This window comes from Eleutherodactylus coqui, chromosome 13, assembly GCF_035609145.1.
Source record: "Eleutherodactylus coqui strain aEleCoq1 chromosome 13, aEleCoq1.hap1, whole genome shotgun sequence".
Classification (NCBI taxonomy): domain Eukaryota; kingdom Metazoa; phylum Chordata; class Amphibia; order Anura; family Eleutherodactylidae; genus Eleutherodactylus; species Eleutherodactylus coqui.
This window is the reverse complement of record NC_089849.1, coordinates 64,041,181-64,060,540: the sequence shown is the minus strand read 5'-3', so window position 1 is coordinate 64,060,540 and position 19,360 is coordinate 64,041,181. Positions and strand designations below refer to the sequence as shown.

Genomic DNA, 19,360 nt, shown 5'->3' with positions numbered 1-19,360 from the left:
AGATAGACCTTATGGGCCCCCTACGGCTCCTGAGCTCGGGTGCAACCGCATCCCCTATAGTCACGCCTCTGGATAGCATGGCCATGCGACATTTCCAAACTTTTTTGAGCAAATACTTGATTAACGGGATCCCCCGGGACTTTAACACTGACTGCCTATCCTAAGGACTCAATGAAGATCGTTGCTGTCCTCCTCCTTTAAGCTATCTAAATAGGTGCAGAGGCCATGCCTGGTACTACAGCTTGACCCATTCACTTTAATAGGATGTGCTATATTACCTGGTGCATCTGTAGGTATGGAGACGTCGTTTTGCATGTGTAAATAATGAAGGAGACGTGGCACTTTATGGGAATACTGTGGCCCCTTCCAGTATCCAGGGGTTAGACCTCCACCGATCAAGTACTTATGGCTTACCCTAAGGATACACAGAGAATAATGAAATAGCAGGTGCTTCAGGTGTTGATGGAAGTAGAGCACAGATGCAGAACTGAAACTTTCATATCTGATGTAGTTGTTCGCTGGCACAATAATGTGCAGTATAATTAAATGTACCAAAAAGAACCAGCCCTGCTTCAGAAAGCTACGTCCATCAGCTCCCGAAGCACCCACTTTTTACATTTTCTATCCATTTCTTGGTTACAAACGTTCTTATATGACTTGGGTCAACAAGCAGAGAAGTTGAAGAATATTTGACATTAAAGGGCTATTCTCAAAATGGACTTTTATTACTTATCCATAGTTACCACTGACACACCCACTGATCCTGAGAATGGGGGTCCTGTGTCCCCTTCTCCTTTTCGCCATCGAGCCCATTGCATACCCCTGCAGTTAGGAGGAGATTGATGGGAGCTGTATTCCTTTGCTAGGGAGAGACTCATAATGTACACCAAAGGATAAAATAGGTCAGCAATACCCTATGGAAATATATTCCAATAGAAATGTATAGGTGCACGTTAAACCATGGCTGCAACATACAGTAGAAGCAGAAACCAAAAATGGCAACAGCACGCAAAATACATTTATTATCAGAGGTATATATACCTTTAATCAATACTCTAACCACATTAAATAATGCAAGGTACTTGGTATATAATTCGATCAAATTACATTGGCCCATCTACCAACGTCCAGGTGACCAAGCTCTCAGATGGGTCCTAATGCTAATACCAGGTGGTATAATCTCAACCTGGGAAAGGTGGGATATACATTCATAGGGTTTTGGCTGCCTTCACCTTGTCGTGCACACCTGCCACCCATTTACCTTCTGTCCCTCCTACTGGAGCATATAAATGGTATCCTACCTTCCCTGGTTTTATTTGTAGGCTTAGTCCCAAGAGAGGAGCATTCTGAGAGGTAGGAACCCAACTTTCTCAGGTGGAGATTTACAACCTGGTATTAGCATTAGGACCCATCTGAGAGCTTGGTCACCTGGACGTTGGTAGATGGGCCAATGTAATTTGATCAAATTATATACCAAGAACCTTCCATTATTTAATGTGGTTAGAGTATTGATTATAGGTATGTATACCTCTGATAGTAAATTTATTTTGCGTACTGTTGCCATTTTTGGTTTCTGCTTCATAATGTACACCAGGCTTGTAGTTTGGTGCCATTGCATGAGTTGTATTGTTATATAGCTCATAAAAATGGCAGTAGTTGGTGCGCTAATCATAGTTGGTGAGCAGTCTGGGTTGGATAAAGATCACTTTTTTGTTGAGGATAGCTGAGATTGTGTTAGTAGCCTTGTAAAGCCCTTGAGCTTGACATTGCCCTGTTTTGTGCACTGGAGACAAGTAGGTTTAATCAAGATTACCTGAATTTTAGAATCATAGACTTGTAGGGTTGGAAGGGACCTCCAGGGTCATCAGGTCCAACCCCCCGCTCAATGCAGGATCAATAAATCATCCCAGACAGATGTCTGTCCAGCCTTTGTTTGAACACTTCCATTGAAGGAGAACTCACCACCTCCCATGGCAACCTGTTCCACTCATTGATCACCCTCACTGTCAGAAAGTTTTTTCTAATATCTAATCTGTGTCTCCTCCCTTTCAGTTTCATCCATTGCTTCTAGTCTTTACTTGTGCAAATGAGAATAGGGCTGATCCCTCTGCACTGTGACAGCCCTTCAGATATTTGTAGACAGTTATTAAGTCTCTTCTCAGCTTTATTTTTTCAAGCTAAGCATTCACAGATCCTTTAACCTTTCCTCATAGGACATGATTTGCAGACCGCTCACCATCCTGGTAGCTCTTCTATGAACTTGCTCCAGTTTGTCTAGGTCTTTTTTAAATTTTATAAGGTTCTGAGAGGAAATTCCTTGGGAGTGAATCTTGGAGAAATTGGAGCAGTGGATGGATGACGGAGCCTCCCACAAGAGGTAAGGGAAGTGAGGCCTAAATACAATATACATACTGTATGTATATTTGTACCCTAAAGGACTTGTTTAAGAACTATTAATTGAGACTAAGTGCCACTGGACTGAAAAGGAGAAAGTACCACCATTGCCACAATGTCTGTTAAAGCCTTCAAATTGTGCTTGTAAGTGAGAACCGAAATGTTTGTGTGCCTCACCATAGCTACAAACATCATGCATCTGTGCCTCTTCACAATATAAGTAAAATCAAGTTGAAGTTTACCAGTGCCTTCGTGACATTCCATTACAAGCGTGAGCCTCTATTGAATATAGCAGGCACCTTCGTCATAAGTCCATGAACATACTGGTTTAAACTCTACACACTAAGGATCTGGGGGTGAAATCCCTTCATCCAAATCACTTATGGTTAGGAAGACCTGAAATATAAAATAGGTTTCTCCACAGAGGACAACCCCTTTCTAATGGTTTCCGTTTTACAGATTAATGGGGATCAACAGCACAGATCTTTTCATTATAATTTCTGCTACCTCCCCAAAATACAACCATATACAAAATCTTTGGTTTTGCCATATGTTAAAAAAAAACCGACGCACAAGTCAAGAAGGAACAGTATTTATTAGAAAAGCAAACAATATATTATAGAAATCTCTGAAAGGTCACCTTGTCTCATTTCACTACTACCACAACTTATCATCTGTCACATAGCTCTCGGAGAGCCTGCACCAGGCAGGCATAGACTCACACATATACACACACACATACACCTCCCTAAGGGGGGGTTAAACATGGAGACCATGTTTACAGTGCCTGAACATTTACAGTTCTCTTGTAAGAGAAAGTCTTCCACCAAGAAGGGGCAAACTTTAAGGTTCACATATAAAGACAAAAACTTCCCATTCTAAGCTAACTTTGCCAATAAACGGTTGTTTAACCCTTTTCTAACTGGTCACTAGTCTTTTATCAATCCGCTTGACATTTCCACTGCAGCTTTAATGCTCTGGACAGCGCAGAAGGTCATATTTCACATATCCAACTTTTTCCACTTGCTTGCGCCACGTCATACGCCAGAAGAAGGAGTCCTGGCAGAAGTAGTATTTATCTGCAAGAAGAAGATTTGTGAGTTTCTGCAATGGACCAAAGGCAAAGAAGTATCACAAATATAAAATATGCTACAGGTTATAGTTAGAGGCTTTTGTCATTAGAGTATTAGAGTCATATATTTTAACCAAGAATGAATTTATGCACATATATATATATACACTACCGTTCAAAAGTTTGGGGTCACATTGAAATGTCCTTATTTTTGAAGGAAAAGCACTGTACTTTTCAATGAAGATAACTTTAAACTAGTCCTAACTTTAAACAAATGCACTCTATACATTGCTAATGTGGTAAATGACTATTCTAGCTGCAAATGCCTGTTTTTTTGTGCAAAATCCACAAAGGTGAATAGAGGCCCATTTCCAGCAACTATCACTCCAGTGTTCTAATGGTACAATGTGTTTGCTCATTGGCTCAGAAGGCAAATTGATGATTAGAAAACCCTTGTGCAATCATGTTCACACATCTGAAAACAGTCTAGCTCGTTACAGAAGCTACAAAACTGACCTTCCTGTGAGCAGATTGAGTTTCTGGAGCATCACATTTGTGGGGTCAATTAAACGCTCAAAATGGCCAGAAAAAGAGAACTTTCATCTGAAACTCGACAGTCTATTCTTGTTCTTAGAAATGAAGGCTATTCCATGCGAGAAATTGCTAAGAAATTGAAGATTTCCTACAACGGTGTGTACTACTCCCTTCAGAGGACAGCACAAACAGGCTCTAACCAGAGTAGAAAAAGAAGTGGGAGGCCGCGTTGCACAACTAAGCAAGAAGATAAGCACATTAGAGTCTCTAGTTTGAGAAACAGACGCCTCACAGGTACCCAACTGGCATCTTCATTAAATAGTACCCCCAAAACACCAGTGTCAACATCTACAGTGAAGAGGCGGCTGCGGGATTTTGGGCTTCAGGGCAGAGTGGCAAAGAAAAAGCCATATCTGAGACTGGCCAATAAAAGAAAAAGATTAAGATGGGCAAAAGAACACAGACATTGGACAGAGGAAGACTGGAAAAAAGTGTTGTGGACGGATGAATCCAAGTTTGAGGTGTTTGGATCACAAAGAAGAACGTTTGTGAGACGCAGAACAAATGAAAAGATGCTGGAAGAATGCCTGACGCCATCTGTTAAGCATGGTGGAGGTAATGTGATGGTCTGGGGTTGCTTTGGTGCTGGTAAGGTGGGAGATTTGTACAGGGTAAAAGGGATTCTGCATAAGGAAGGCTATCACTCCATTTTGCAACGCCATGCCATACCCAGTGGACAGCGCTTGATTGGAACCAATTTCATACTACAACAGGACAATGACCCTAAACACACCTCCAAATTGTGCAAGAACTATTTACAGCAGAAGCAGGCAGCTGGTATTCTATCGGTAATGGAGTGGCCAGCGCAGTCACCAGATCTGAACCCCATTGAGCTGTTGTGGGAGCAGCTTGACCGTATGGTACGCCAGAAGTGCCCATCCAACCAATCCAACTTGTGGGAGATGCTTCTAGAAGCGTGGGGTGCAATTTCTCAAGCTTACCTCAACAAATTAACAGCTAGAATGTCAAAGGTGTGCAATGCTGTAATTGCTGCAAAAGGAGGATTCTTTGACGAAAGCAAAGTTTGATGTAAAAACAATGTTATTTCAAATACAAATCATTATTTCTAACCTTGTCAATGTCTTGACTCTATTTTCTATTCATTTCACAACGCATGGTGGTGAATAAGTGTGTCTTTTCATGGAAAACACAAAATTGTTTGGGTGACCCCAAACTTTTGAACGGTAGTGTATGTTTCCTGTTATTTGATATTATCCGTACCCTGGTATTGGATGCAGAGGTGTAATTTGTAGCTGCTGGGCCCCCCAACTATAATGTAATTTGTAACAGGGCCCCCCAACTATAATGCTTTATTTATAGTACTGATCTACTTATATGGGTAAGAGAAACTTTATGGACCCCTTAAGGCTCCAGGATCTGGACACACCTGCATCCTCTAGAGTTTTGCCCCTGATTGGGTGCTATCTGTATGGGTGTAGGACATATAGACAGATTGGCAAAAAATATTGATAAGCTATCCTCAGGATAGGTCATCAATAGTTAATCGCCAGGGACCCACCACTTGGGATCCCCAGTGATTGGCTGATCATCCGGCTTGCTGTCAGTGCATTGGGGCTCGACGTGGTCATTGGTTTAGGAACACAGGTGTCACAGCATGCTTCACTCCTATTGCAATCAATGGGAGCTGAAGCCTCCTATTACACTTCTGCGTCTGACCCCAGTGTTGGAGGCAGAAGTGCCAGAAGACTAATAGCCAGCTTCAGAAACCATTCATTTCAATGGGAGTGAAGCTGGCTATGGCACTTCTACTCCCATCCCCGATGACTAAATCCATCCCTGCTGCACTGACAGCAGGCCAGATGATCAGCTGATCGCCGGGTCTCCAGTGTTTAAGTATTAGTGATTTATCTTGAGGATAGGTCATCAACAGCTTTTGTCTGGAAATCCCCTTTAATATCATATTTCTAATGTATGTGTACATTAGCACTTGAGCATTAGGCTTCATTCTGATGGAACTGTTGTACCTGGGTTTAACTGACCATATTCTGGTTGTCACACTGGGACCCCCATGGGGTTTTTAGGGATTTATTGTGCAAAATATTCATTTCAGAAGAAATGCAGGGGGACATTTTACATGGAATACATCCAGTTAAACACAGAGATATAGAGATTTAGGGGTCATTTTTGCAACCATGAGAATATGGTGCAAGTTACTAAATCAGTAAATCAGTTCATCTGTCTGGCTAGGGGGCTTCTCTATGGACAAATGAGTTGGCAAGTTCTATATTGTCACTTTTTGCATCCTGGACCATGACCAGCACTATAGGTTCAAGCCAAGTGAATATAAGAGTATGTGGAATTGTAGTTTATAAACATAATACCACATCCCGGACCAAGAGATGCTTAAACACATGTACATCATTACCTTGATACACAAAGATATCATGTGCATCAAGAGGAACCCCAGCAAAATCCTCATCTCTACTTCGAGGGTATCCTTTATCCACAGTTTGTGACTTCACATCAAGCCTAAAAAAGGAAAACAGAGATGCTACTTATATCTGTGTTAGGGCTACATCATTTATAGTAATACTTTTCTTGAGAACTTACCTCCAGTAATTTTCACCATTGAATAACAGAACCTTCCCATTATTCCGTGTAATAGCACCTGAGATTTCATCCACATCCTTCTCGAATCCCAGTTTGTCAAGGCTACGTGGTCCCAGAACAGTGTTTCCTGTATACTGCCAGAATCGTCGACCTGCAAGAGACATGATTGCCATGGCATGTTATGATTCACAAAGCACAAGTTAAGGGAATATATCAACCTCACGCAACAGTCTTTTTTTTTTTACTGATCGGATCAATTTTTGCATCCTGCCTCCAGTTGACTATGGATCCTTACATGGGCACATGGTGAATGTGCAGGGGTGTAATTATAGGGCATGCAGAGTTATAAGTCAAACCCAGGCATTTATACCCGAAGAGTCCCAATGGTTTTCTTGCTATATAAGAGGCCACCAGGTATTTAAAAAACGTATGTTGCTGGAGAACTCCTATAGATTTTGAACTTGGCTCAAGAGCATCAAGTCATGCCTTGTAGAGATACAGATTTATTAGTACTGTAACAGTCGTTTTAATAGGAATGAAAGGATGTTAAAACAGAAGGTAATGAGGACTAGGGCTTTGCTCTGCAGTAACTATTGACTTAGCAAGTTATTTCTTCCAGTTTGTTGCATCGGGCATTTTTCCTAGCATATATTGAAAGGTCTTCGCATAATGAAACTTGAAGGCCATAGACACTGGAATTAGTATGTTCCATACGTAGAGGCATAACTTGAAGCTTCTGGGCCTCAATGCAAAACCTGTAACAGGGCCCCCAACTATAATGCTTTATTCATAGTATTGGGCTCCCTATATGAAGAAGAGAGGCCTTTTGGGTCCCCTACGGCTTTTCGTCCAGGGTCCAATCGCATCTTCTGCATCCTCTATAGTTACGCCTCTGTTCCATAGTATTAATATAAGTTTTTCATATACTCATGCATAGACCTTCCAAATACACATTTTAGTAATCACTTAATCTCTCACCTGCGAAAAAGAAGATCTTCTTGCTTTGGGGGTCTTGGAATGCAGTGTCAATATTGGAGGGCAGAGCTGGCCAAGTGTCTCGTATTGGGGTAGAAGACGTCGGAGGGCCACTGGCAGGTAATTTCCAGTACACTCTGAAACAGAAGTAGGAGGATCTTGTCAATGCTGACAGACATATGAGTCCAAATTGTATGAGAATCTAAACTGGCTTTTAAATTGTAACCCATATTGGGTTCGTCTTACCCGTCCTTAAAGAAATGAAGTTGTCCTTGTATTTCTGCAATGGCGTCAAATTGTTTCACTTTACATGGGTTTTGTGTAGGATCAACAGGGACGTCAGGATCTACACTGGTAGTAGTGGTTGTAGTCCGAGTTGAAGGAGTGGTTGTAGGTCTTGGTTTCCTGGTGGGTTTTGGTGGAGTGGGCTGTGGACCGGATCCAGCTCCTAAAAATGTAGACAAGAATTAATCAAGCCGTTCCAGCTGTCGCACTATCCGCAGTATGCCTGGTAATTAATCACAATGACTTGTTCTCCTGGGTTGCAATATATCATTGTGGTATAGATGTTGACAGTAAAGAACACATTGGTTCTTCCATCTATTGTGCTTTTTGTAATTATTACTTTGCTTTAAAAGACCATTAACAAATGCAGCAACCAATAGTTCATATAAACCAGTGGACAAAAATGTTCTTGAATGTTCTCTGCTTATTATCTCCTTCATTACTAACATGATGTGATAGTGACATGTGTGCTTTATATAGCACCGTTCTGTTCGTACGTATGTAATCAAGAGTTCCCCAGTAATAACCCTAATTCCTCCATCTCCCTCACTATTGCCAGTCATTGCTGTTCCCTTCACAATCAATCCACATTTACAGGTTGCTCAGCAACAGCACAGTTGCCAGTGAAAATGATTTACGTATGAGGAGAGAAGCAGCTTTTGCTGTTTTTAATTATTATAAATAGTATGTCAATTGGCTTTCAATTGAACAATGGCAAATATCAAATATGCATGGTGCATAAATCTTAATGTCCGTACCGTACAGATACTGTATCCCATTTATGTCATCAGAATGGAGTGAGAAGTCTTTCACATATTTGTACATGGGGTACATCAGTGCATCTTGGACGCTGCTATGCTCTAGTCCTAATGCATGACCAAACTCATGAGCGGCAACCAAAAACAGACTGTAGCCTGTGGAAAAGCAACAAAACTGTGACTGAGATATGCATTAATGAACATACATAAGTAATCAGAAATCACTGGATGGGAAATTTTATGAGAAAATGAGGAGAGCATATTTCAACTAGGTTATCCATGGTGGAGCAGAATTTTTGTCATCTTTTTGCTAGTCAACAATACATGGGAATGGGGGCCCCATAGCAAAAACCAAATTTAGTCCCTGTGAGGGTGCGTTCACATGTAGTGGAATTGGCGCACATCTTCCGCAGCAGAAAATCCGCACCAAAATCCACTTCTAATTCCATGTCAAAATCTGCACATTGGTGGGGTTTTGGGTAGGGATCCACAGCAGGCTTCAACCGTTGCATTGGTAGGGAGAAATCTGCTGTTGATCCGAGTTTAAATCCGCACCGAATGGTGTGGATTTGAAGCAGGTTTTGATGTGGATTTGCACCAAAATTCACAGCGCAAAATATGCTATTGATTTTGGTGCAGAATAGCACCAAAATCTGCCATGTGTGAATGTATCCTTATAGTGTTTCCCCCAACTACTCTTCATCATCCAAGGACAGGAACAGCAACCCATTGTAGTAGAGAAGGACAGTTATCCTTGGATTGGTTTTTCCTCCCTTGTTTTCTACAATTGTGCAAAATCTTGAGTTGAGAAGTCTTGTGCAGACTTCCATGGAGAACGGACAGATCTAGGGTTCCCATCTCTATGCGTGCTAGTGCAACCTTAGAGGGGTTGTCCAGTTCTAAACTGCTGATGGTCTATCTTTAGGGTAGACCATCAATTATAGATTGGTGGGGGTTTTCCACCCAGGATCTCTGCCAATCTACTGTTGCCTGGCCAATGCACTCTTTCACTGAGATGATTTCTGCAGGAAGCAGACAGCTCAATCCCCATTGCAATGAGCAGGCTTGGTTTTACACGTAAAGTTCCTATTGAAGTGAGTTGGATCCAAACCAAGCCACTGCAGTGGGAACAGAGCTTTCTGATTCATGCAGAAGCCAGCTCAGTGCATGAGTGTATCCATCTGGTAAAGAGCTCATCAGTTGAGGTCCCAGTGAAAACTCCCCACGGATCTACTACTAATGGCCTACCCTAATGATAGACCATAAGTAGTTTTCTAAGTGGACAACCTCTTTGAAGGGTTTGTCTGCCCATTCTTTCACTGATGACCAATCCTCTGAATAGGTCATCAGTAGTTGATGGATGAGGATCCACCACTCAGGACATCTGTTTATCAGCTGATCGTCCAGGTCTGCTGACCACTGCAGTGGGTTGGACATTGTCATAAGCAGATGGGAGGAAGTGCCAGTGTCAGCTTCACTCCCATTGAAATCATGGCACTTCCTACTTCTCTGCTGGTCAGGATGTCAAATCCAGTCCTAAATGGAAGAGGAGTAGGAAGTGCCGTAGCAGTGGTGGACCCCCGTTCTTCAACTACTGATCTTTTGGATAGGTCATCAGTAGAAAAATGGACAGACAACTCCTTTAAGAGGTGTTTTTGGTATTTACACACTTGCCAAAATTAACTTCAAATTTACCTGTTACATATGAAGTAAAACATTATTTCAACATTATGAATACTTTTCTAAAGCCTGAGGAGATTTATTGGCTGGGAATGAACCATAAACTACAAGCAACACAAGGTCACTGTGGAGGTTGTGAGGCCCAGTAGAACGCTATGAGATCTTCAATATGTATTGATCATCGAAAGCTCTAACAGTACTGTATTATAATATACTGTGTACTTACAAAGTCTAAAATAAGCAAGTACTAACATTTCATTGGTAATACAAAACAGATGGAGCTAATGAATTACTATCATGTAATAATATGTTTGGTGGATAAATACTGGTTCGCTGGAAAGAAGGCCAGTTTGTATTCTGGTATGTACCTTGGTCTCCGCAGAGTCCCCATTTCTGATCATTGTCATAGCTGGAGGTTGTTGCGCACCACAACCTGTTGTCACTCCGCCCATCACTTGTACATTGGTGATATGTCTTGCCCAGGAAGGTGAAGGGGAACACACACGGGTCTCCTTGAGAGTTTCCACCAACCACAGCAGTGTCTGCATGAAAATTGTTTTAGTCAGATAGAAAACTCCACATTATCCCTTATATATTGGCACAGCACATGCATTTTATATGAGTTTACTAAACCCAATAATGCTATGAAGCCACACTATACACTCTACAAAAGATTTACAGAAGAGCTTACCTCTGTTGGGACAGAATCCGTATTTGCGATCCTTATCATAGTTAGCTGTGGTACCACACCAGCGATATCCATCGTCACGTCCTTCTTTTGTACAGGATGAATAGGATTCACCATCAAAAATAAAAGGGAATACACAGGGCTGACCATCGCTATTCCCATCAAATGTGTACAGCACTGCAGGGAGAGCAGAAGACACAATAAAAATTAGACATTTTCATCTTCATTGGGTGCTCTTCCTAGGGAGAAAAGATAGCGTTTCTGACCCCCATCCCAGGCCTCTCACTAGCAAAGCCACATTCCTACTGTACGCTGATGAAGGGCAAATACCCTGAAACAGCTGTCTGTACATGGTGTCTAACTTTGATTTTAATTCCCAGTCATTGTTACAAGGCTTGTATACAGAGTCTAACTTTGGCTTGAAGGAATGCTGCCTTCCAATAGGTGGCACTGTGGAGGTATTATTCCAAATCCCTTATTTGCATATTACCCAGAGGAACATGAATGGCCTTTTGAGTCTCCTCACTCACCGTCTAGCTGCTCTCCCTAAGGAGAAAAGATAGTGTTTCTGACCCCCGTCCCAGGCCTCTCACTAGCAAAGCCAGACTCCTACTGTACAATGATGAAGGGCAAATACCCTGAAACAGCTGTCTGTAAATGGCGTCTGGCTTTGCATTTAATTCCCAGTCATTGTTACCAGGCTTTTATAAAGAGTCTAACTTTGGCTTGAAGGAATGCTGCCTTTCAATAGGTGGCACTGTGGAGGTATTATTCCAAATCCCTTATCTGCATCTTCATTATAAGCATGGAGTTTTTTAAAAGGCTGCAAAATTTGCCCCAAAATAATAAGACTCGGTCCAGCTTCTTTTTCTTTTTTAAAGGCCATGGCTAAGATAAACCATCAACATTTAAGTCCTGGAAAAGCCCTTTTACAGTCACATATCACAATTACATATTGAGATTGGATGAAAAATCATGACAGCTATGGCTAATTTCAGACAAAAAAAAAATTAAATAAGAAAGGGGTATTTCAGGCATTTAAGCCCTATTATCACAGATGATCTATCCTCAGGATAGGTCATCGGCAGTTGATCGGTGGGTCTGACGTTCAGGACCCTCAACGATCATCTGATCTCAGCCTTGCACTTAATGCAGCAGGCCGGATGTTGACAGCTCTATCCGCATTGAGTTCAAAGGCGGAAATATAATAGAAGGCGTCACCCCATTGAGATCAATGGGAACTATACCTTCTATATCGCTTCCGGTTTGGACCCCAATGAGGACATCTGCCCTGCTGTAGTGAGTGCAGAGATTGAGATCAGGTAGTGGACCCCCATCAATCAACTACTGAAGACCTATCCTGTGAATAGGATAGGTCATCTGTACTAAAAGGGGTTAAATGCCTGGAATACTCCTCGAAGTATAAAATATATATCAGGTTAGGTGTTATGTTTAACCAAATGATGAGAAGCTATTAAACTTGAAACCAACTTTATTAATTATTTAATGGCATCTTGCAGCATAATATCTAATAGTTCCCACATCCTGATTGAACATGCAATTTATGATGTTTTTTTACTATGGTTATACAACTGTGTCCGAGCTTTGCTGAATATGGCATGAAAATCTATTATTTATAAGGCCCTCTGTCTTATTGTATCTCATCCTTCACAGTATAGTTGTTGTACTCACACTCGCTGGGGCAGAAACCAAATTTTTGGTCCTTATCAAAGTTAGGGGTTGTGCTACACCAGATATGTCCATCAGATCGTCCAGCACTTGTGCAAGAAGTGTATGTCTCACCGTCAAACACAAATGGAAAACTACAGATCGCTCCATCTGCATTACCAAATCGAGTCTTTACCACTAGAAGAAGACAAAGGAGTCATTACTGAAAAAAAACAAATGTACATGGCCTACGGAGATGAACTCAATGAAAAGAGCCGAAATCTAACATGGTCCATGAAGGTGAATGTTCATTGACACTGTGCTACTGATGACAGTCAGGCTTTGTCATTTATTTTACAGTGCAAAGTTTCACAAAGTAAATAGCTGATATCCATTTTATAAAGAAACTAATTATTCTCGCTAACGAACTGTGTTAATTGAAATATGCCTTAAAGCGAAATAGCTGTTTCTAGCATCTTTCTTCTGTTTCTAGTTAAGTATCTTAGAAAATTGCAAACATACAGTAGTTATCGAATCATGGCATATTTTAGGCATCATTAGCTATAATTAATTTTAACGTAATACTTCATAGCTAGTGTGTATTAAAGGTTAATTTTCATGGACTCATAACTCAATATAACCACGGGATTACATAATCCTATTGTTATCACTTAATCCTATTGTTACCATTCAACACTTACCCACTCCAGTTCCAAGAGTCCAGTTTTCATCCTCATCAAAGTGAGCATCCCCTTGCACACCTTCCCCGGGTGGGTATGCATGAGCCAAAAGACCATCCTTCCCATCAAAGGGATATGGATCTCCGTGGTCTGAAAAACAGATATTCATTCACTGTCCTGGTGTCAAAATATAGGAAGAACAATTTATAAGAAATGCTCTGGTCTAAATCAGTATTTTATGTCTTGTTTTGTATTGCTGTACCTATGTACCTAGAATGTCTCTCTAGGGGTCTGTTCACATCGGCATCAAACCAATCCAATGCTCAGCTCTATCATAGGAGCCGAACAACAAGAAAAGTGGAAATGCCTGATTTGGCACACGCCAACATGAATGGGACGTGAAGGACCCAATCAACTATAATAGAATGTGTCGGGCTTCTGGCATGCTGACTGGTATTTTCCTGGCTGAAATAAGGCAACATGCTGTCTTATTTTGTCTGGGATTTTGTGCCGAAGCTGCACCACGGAGCCTACAATGTAAATGTGAACACAGCCTTACCAGAAACCATTTAAGAGTTGCAGAAACACACTTCTTGAATAGGTTATAATGGAACAAATATTATGTCCCATAAATTTCTATATTATGTAGCAAATTCTACAGTATAGTAAATAGTGTTGAGTGAACCAAACCAGTGGAACCCTAGTTTTGGGTCAAATGTTGCTAAAAGTTCGGTACAGAACTAACCTTAACTGAGCATTTAGTAAAGGTCTACCTGAAACAGAGTTGTACTGGTTTGGTTCGCTCAACACTGATGGGTAATACTGTCTAAGGGCTCATGTCCACGGGCAAAATATGATTTAGGATCCGTAGCGGATTACCTGCACGCGGATCCGCACCCCATAGGGATGCATTGACCACCCGCGGGTAGATAAATACCCGCGGATCGTCAATAAAAGGGATTTTTTTTAAAATGGAGCATGAAAAAATCTGGACCATGCTCCATTTTCGTGCGGGTCTCCCGCGGGGTCGGCTCCCGCGGGCTTCTATTGAAGCCTATGGAAGCCGTCCGGATCCGCGGGAGACCTAAAATAGGAATTTCAAGGATTTACTCACCCGCAGCGGGCCGGGAAGGTCTTCTCTTCCTCACGGCCGCATCTCCCTTGCTTCGGCTCGGCGGATGTGCCCGGCGCATGCGCGCGGCACGTCGACGACGTGCCGGCGACGTGCCGCCGGCGTGTGGAATTCATCCGCCGGCCGGAAAAGAAGATCCGGCCGTGAGGAAGAGCAGAGCTTCGCCGCCCGCTACGGATAGGTAAATTCTTATTTATTTGTATTTTCAGCGCTCATGTCCGCGGGGCAGGAGGGACCCGCTGCAGATTCTACATGTAGAATCCGTAGCGGGCCCGATTTTCCCCGTGGACATGAGGCCTAAGAGCCATAAAAAATCTGTATAACACTCTCAGAGTGCTTTTATGGTTCTTAGACAGTCTTATGTACCACTTTCAGGGGTTTTGGTGAACTTCTGGTTCGATTCAAACTAATTCGGAGGAAGCCGAACCGGCCAAACTGAGCTTTTCAAAAGTTTACTCATCACTAATAATAAACAAAGTAGAGTTGTAGTATCCCTGGAAAGAAACTTGACAGCCTAGCAAACACCCAGGAAAAACAGTTGGCCAAGAGGGACCAACGTAGATGTAACTGAAGGAATTTTCAGTAGCCTTTCGTAAATCTAGATGGCCTACAATTTTTTAGCATATAAAATAAACATTATTAATAAAATGTACCTTATTTTCAGATTATTGGAAGGAGTATGGGGCAGCCCATAAGAATTGAAATTAAACATAATTTATTCAGCTATGGCTTTAGCTATAGGTGATGCCCTGCTGGCAGTAATACCCAGGGCCTGGTACATGAGGGAGCCCTTTCCCACACAGGACAGCAGCATTATAAAATGTCACATATTCACTTGGGGCCCTTGTTACACATTATGCTAACAGTTCCGCATAAAGGTTTGCCATGTAAATTTCTATATTGAGTAGTGCATTGCTCCAAAGTTGTACTATAGCTAGGCTTTCCTTCATAAGGGCAAACATTCAGTTTACTGACTTATTACTAAATGCCCTGGCAAAGGTATATTGCCTCGTTGAAACGTCGCTAGAACCCAACATCTGGTGCATATGCCCAGCCAGCTACCACTCCCTTAGCTATTCCCCCTTAACTGCAAATGTGTCTTTCTGTCCTTACTCTAGCCATAAATTTGATTTATTGGAATATCATATCCTCTATAGGGCAGAATTTACTTACTGTCAGATCCAAACAAGATGTTGATGTCAGGTTCTCCATCATAGATGCGGGTAAAGGTGAGCGGAGTTACATCACTCCAGACTTTGAAGGCACGAGCAAAGGCATCATCGATCACTTCAGGGTCAAGGTCAGGGGAGTAGTTGAGAATCCTACATGTAAAACATGGAATTAAAAGTGCTGCAGTAACCAGATGAAAATACATAGTTGTGCAAAACTCAGAATATGATTAAAGACTCTTTCTATTTAATCGGAAATATAAAAGTTGTTTCTTTCCCAGAGGTTCCATAGGCGTACAACCAACTACTACTTTATTGCTCACTTCATAACTTTAAAGGGGTTGTACTAAAATCCCACATTATCCTCTATCCTGTTAATAGGGGATAATATGCTGATCAGTAAAGGTCTCACTGCTGAGACTCTCTACCGATCCAGAGAATGGGGATCTTGTATCCCCCATCTTCTTCATCGTGGGCTTACTGCACCCCAGCATTGAGGAGGAGATTGAAAGGAGAACTGATGTTCCTTTTACTTTCAATGGGGCTGCAAAGATATCAAATCAGCAAGTGACTCTCACAGTGACAAGCAGAGGGGGACACAAGAATGCTGTTATCAAGATCGGCAGGGGTCTCAGCGGTGAGACCCCCACTGATCAGCAGGTTATACTCTATCCTGTTTATAGAGGACAACTTGTGATAGATAGGACAACTCTAATAGATAGTCATTTGAGGTTGATAATATAAGTGAAGCATAATAGGAGATCAGCTAAGCTGTTTGGGTAAATGTTCCCAAAAGCAACCTACAGAATTGTGAATGCAGCTCTGGAGTACCACATTATGCTCTATGTCCATATAATGGATGCCCTCACCCTGTCTCTCCAACATACATCACTAAACAAATGAGGGTCACTTACTTGTATGTAATATCATTATGATCCCATTTTAATTCTCCCTCAAATGTCTGAAATTTGCCCACATCTGGTACGCCACAACGGGGGCTATTTATTGCCGCTATTGTTTCTCCATCGAGCTCCCCTGTTTCTTTCAGTCCCAATTTCTTCTGCATTTTGGTGACCACCTCCCGCAGAGTGTTTTGATTGTCTGTCTGTTGTAGTCCCGGGGGCATGTAACCATAGCGTATTAGGTATTTCTGTAAAAAAATGAAATGTTATATGGGGACCTCATTTATAACAGAAGACATTAAGGAGACAAGCTGTTCATGGCTCCATAAGCAAGATATTAATGGAAAGGGACTTTAACAAATATGGGAACATACATATAGTATATCAAGATTAGTTGATAGAGATACAGGGGTGTCATTCAGTAAGTAGTGGAGAACATCTTATCGGTGACGTCATCTAAGACACGTCCATGGCAATAAAGCGGAAATGACAATGGATAGAAGGTGTCCAAAAGACATGAAGGGTATGTTACCTGCGCTCTCTCCAGGTCACTAGAGTTGCTCCTTATATCTGATGGGAATATAACGGATACAGGTTTGTGGTGAGATGTTGGAGCACAATGGCTCCAGGCACACAAGGTGCCAAGAAGGACCAGCACCACTTGCATTCTTAGGGTGATAACCAGCTCTTTTCCTTGCTTGTTTCCTTTCTGCACACTTCTGTTCATCTCAACTATATATATACACCTTAATGGCTGAATCACTAAAACCTCAGACCACAAGATTGTAACACATGGTATGTAAGGGGAGGGGGAGCTGTGTGTCACACTTGCACACCAGTACTGAGGGAGCCGAGGGCTGAATAAGTGTGAGTATAATTAAATCCAAAAACTAAAGACATTTCATCATTGTTGTGTCAACAGAGTGGAGTCACATCCTGTCGTAATATGCAATAAACACACAATCTACACAAAGGAAGGGAAAATCTGTTACACAGGTAGATTTGAAATATTAAAAGGGCTGGGGGAAAAAGCACTTATTAGGGAATTCTTGCCTCATTTATTAGGCAAGCTTCATTTGCCATGCAGTAGCGCTACAAAGAAACTGAAGACTTACTTCCAGGTTCCCTCACATGGTTACCTTTTCTATAGGTGACGATTATAGGGGCTAAGGGGTCTGGGTTCAAGAGGTGGGATAAGAGCCCCTGCCCGTTATTTTTGTCTAGGGGTCTCATCCAACCTGAAATGGTGTTTTTCAGGACTTTGGGCGTTTTTTTCTCTTGATAGGTCAAGGTAGGTCATCAGTGGGGGTCAGCCGCACAGGATCCATGCTGATCAACTGATTCCCAGCAATACTGTCAGTGTGGTCTGAGCTGGAAGCAGATAACAACATATCACAGTTTGGTCCTACAATATTGAATTCAATAGGAGCTGTGCCTGTTATACTAACCCAAGCCACTGCTCTGCAAGCTGAGAATGTCCACCAGAGGGAGACAGTATATCTCATACATGGGGGAAAGGATCACTAGCGAGAGGGAACAACAATGAGCCTGCAACAGCTACTTCAAATAAGAGATTTTCCTCCAGTGGGATCAAGGAGACCAAATGCACTTGCACGGCAAACCTGTTAAATGCATTCAATGATGTGGTCAGAAATGGAGATAGTCCCTCTAATTTCCTAAATGAGCCTGGTGCCAACCAGAACAGCCCCAGGGCCTGACCTGGAGTTACGTTTTGTTCTATCCCTACCCAGATTTTTTGTTAGGTCTGGCAGACGCTGGCATCATCCTGCTTCCTGGGTCTGCTTCTGTTTGTTCCATCATCCGCAGGGTTACTGTGTCTGGCTTTTCCATCCAGCTGGAGGTGATTTGCAATTACCCTCCTATTTAACCTCCTCAGACCTTTCCCAGGGTACTTGGTGTTGTTGTAATCCCTTGCATGACTGCATGTGAGCTGCTGCTCTAGCTATCCTTTCTGCTTCCAGTTCCTTGTGTGTGCTTATGCTGAATGGTACTTTTTCTCTGTCTGAATCTGCTTTCTGTGTGTTCTGATGCAGGTTCCTGCAACTAGTTTGCTTTCTATCCCCTGTGTCTGTCACCTCTGTATAGGACCATGTCCTGCTCTTGTCTGACATTCACTCCTTACTTCTCCATATCTGCTCGGCTCAATGCAACTGACTTTGGGTTCCTGTCTTCACCAGGTGGGTAGGGAAGGCTAGGAGTCAGGGATAGGAAAGGCGGCCTGGACCTCTCCACCTTCAGGAGTATCTCCAGGTAAGGGACATTTAGCCCATCTTAGTCCATTCTCATCCTTTGTACCGAGTTCCAGCTTTTGCACAGTTCCCATCTTGGAGTCAGCTGTCCATCCTACGGGGTGGTTTCACTCAGCAGGATGACAGAGTGGATCCACGACCACAGCATTAACAGTTTCAATAACCGATAATGGAATAAGTCTAGAACACAGCTACACACAATACCCTATGATAAAGGGCGAAGTCCAGTAAGCCTGTACTACCCCCTTGACTTTCACTTGATCAGTAAGAGATATTTCAAGCATGGTTTAGCACCCTTTCAAACAAAGTTCGTAGCTCGTTGCTTTAAGTTAGCGAAAAAAGTTCAAGGTAAATTGAGGGGTATAGTCTGACATAGATATAAAAGTTTGGGTGGGGAATCCATTTTCAGGACATTTATCCGGCCAAACCAGAAGATGAGGAGGAAGTTCCATCTCTTGAGGTCTGCTTCTAATGAGATCTGTATTTCAGAGAGAATAACTGAGCCAGGTCAGCAGAAACCCA

At 42.2% G+C, this 19,360-nt stretch overlaps 1 protein-coding gene across 1 annotated transcript; it reads right to left on the bottom strand.

Annotated features, from left to right (window-relative positions):
• Positions 1-2,970: 2,970 nt before the first annotated feature.
• MMP9 (matrix metallopeptidase 9) lies at positions 2,971-17,310 on the bottom strand. The gene is made up of 13 exons (XM_066586538.1): positions 17,101-17,310; positions 16,581-16,816; positions 15,671-15,819; positions 13,387-13,515; positions 12,710-12,883; positions 11,021-11,194; positions 10,698-10,871; positions 8,650-8,805; positions 7,853-8,054; positions 7,610-7,743; positions 6,632-6,782; positions 6,447-6,550; positions 2,971-3,473 (listed from the first exon to the last, which is right to left on the bottom strand). Exons 1-13 carry the CDS (start codon positions 17,293-17,295, stop codon positions 3,364-3,366), a joined length of 2,088 nt encoding a protein of 695 aa, XP_066442635.1. The 5' UTR covers positions 17,296-17,310; the 3' UTR covers positions 2,971-3,363.
• Positions 17,311-19,360: the final 2,050 nt, after the last annotated feature.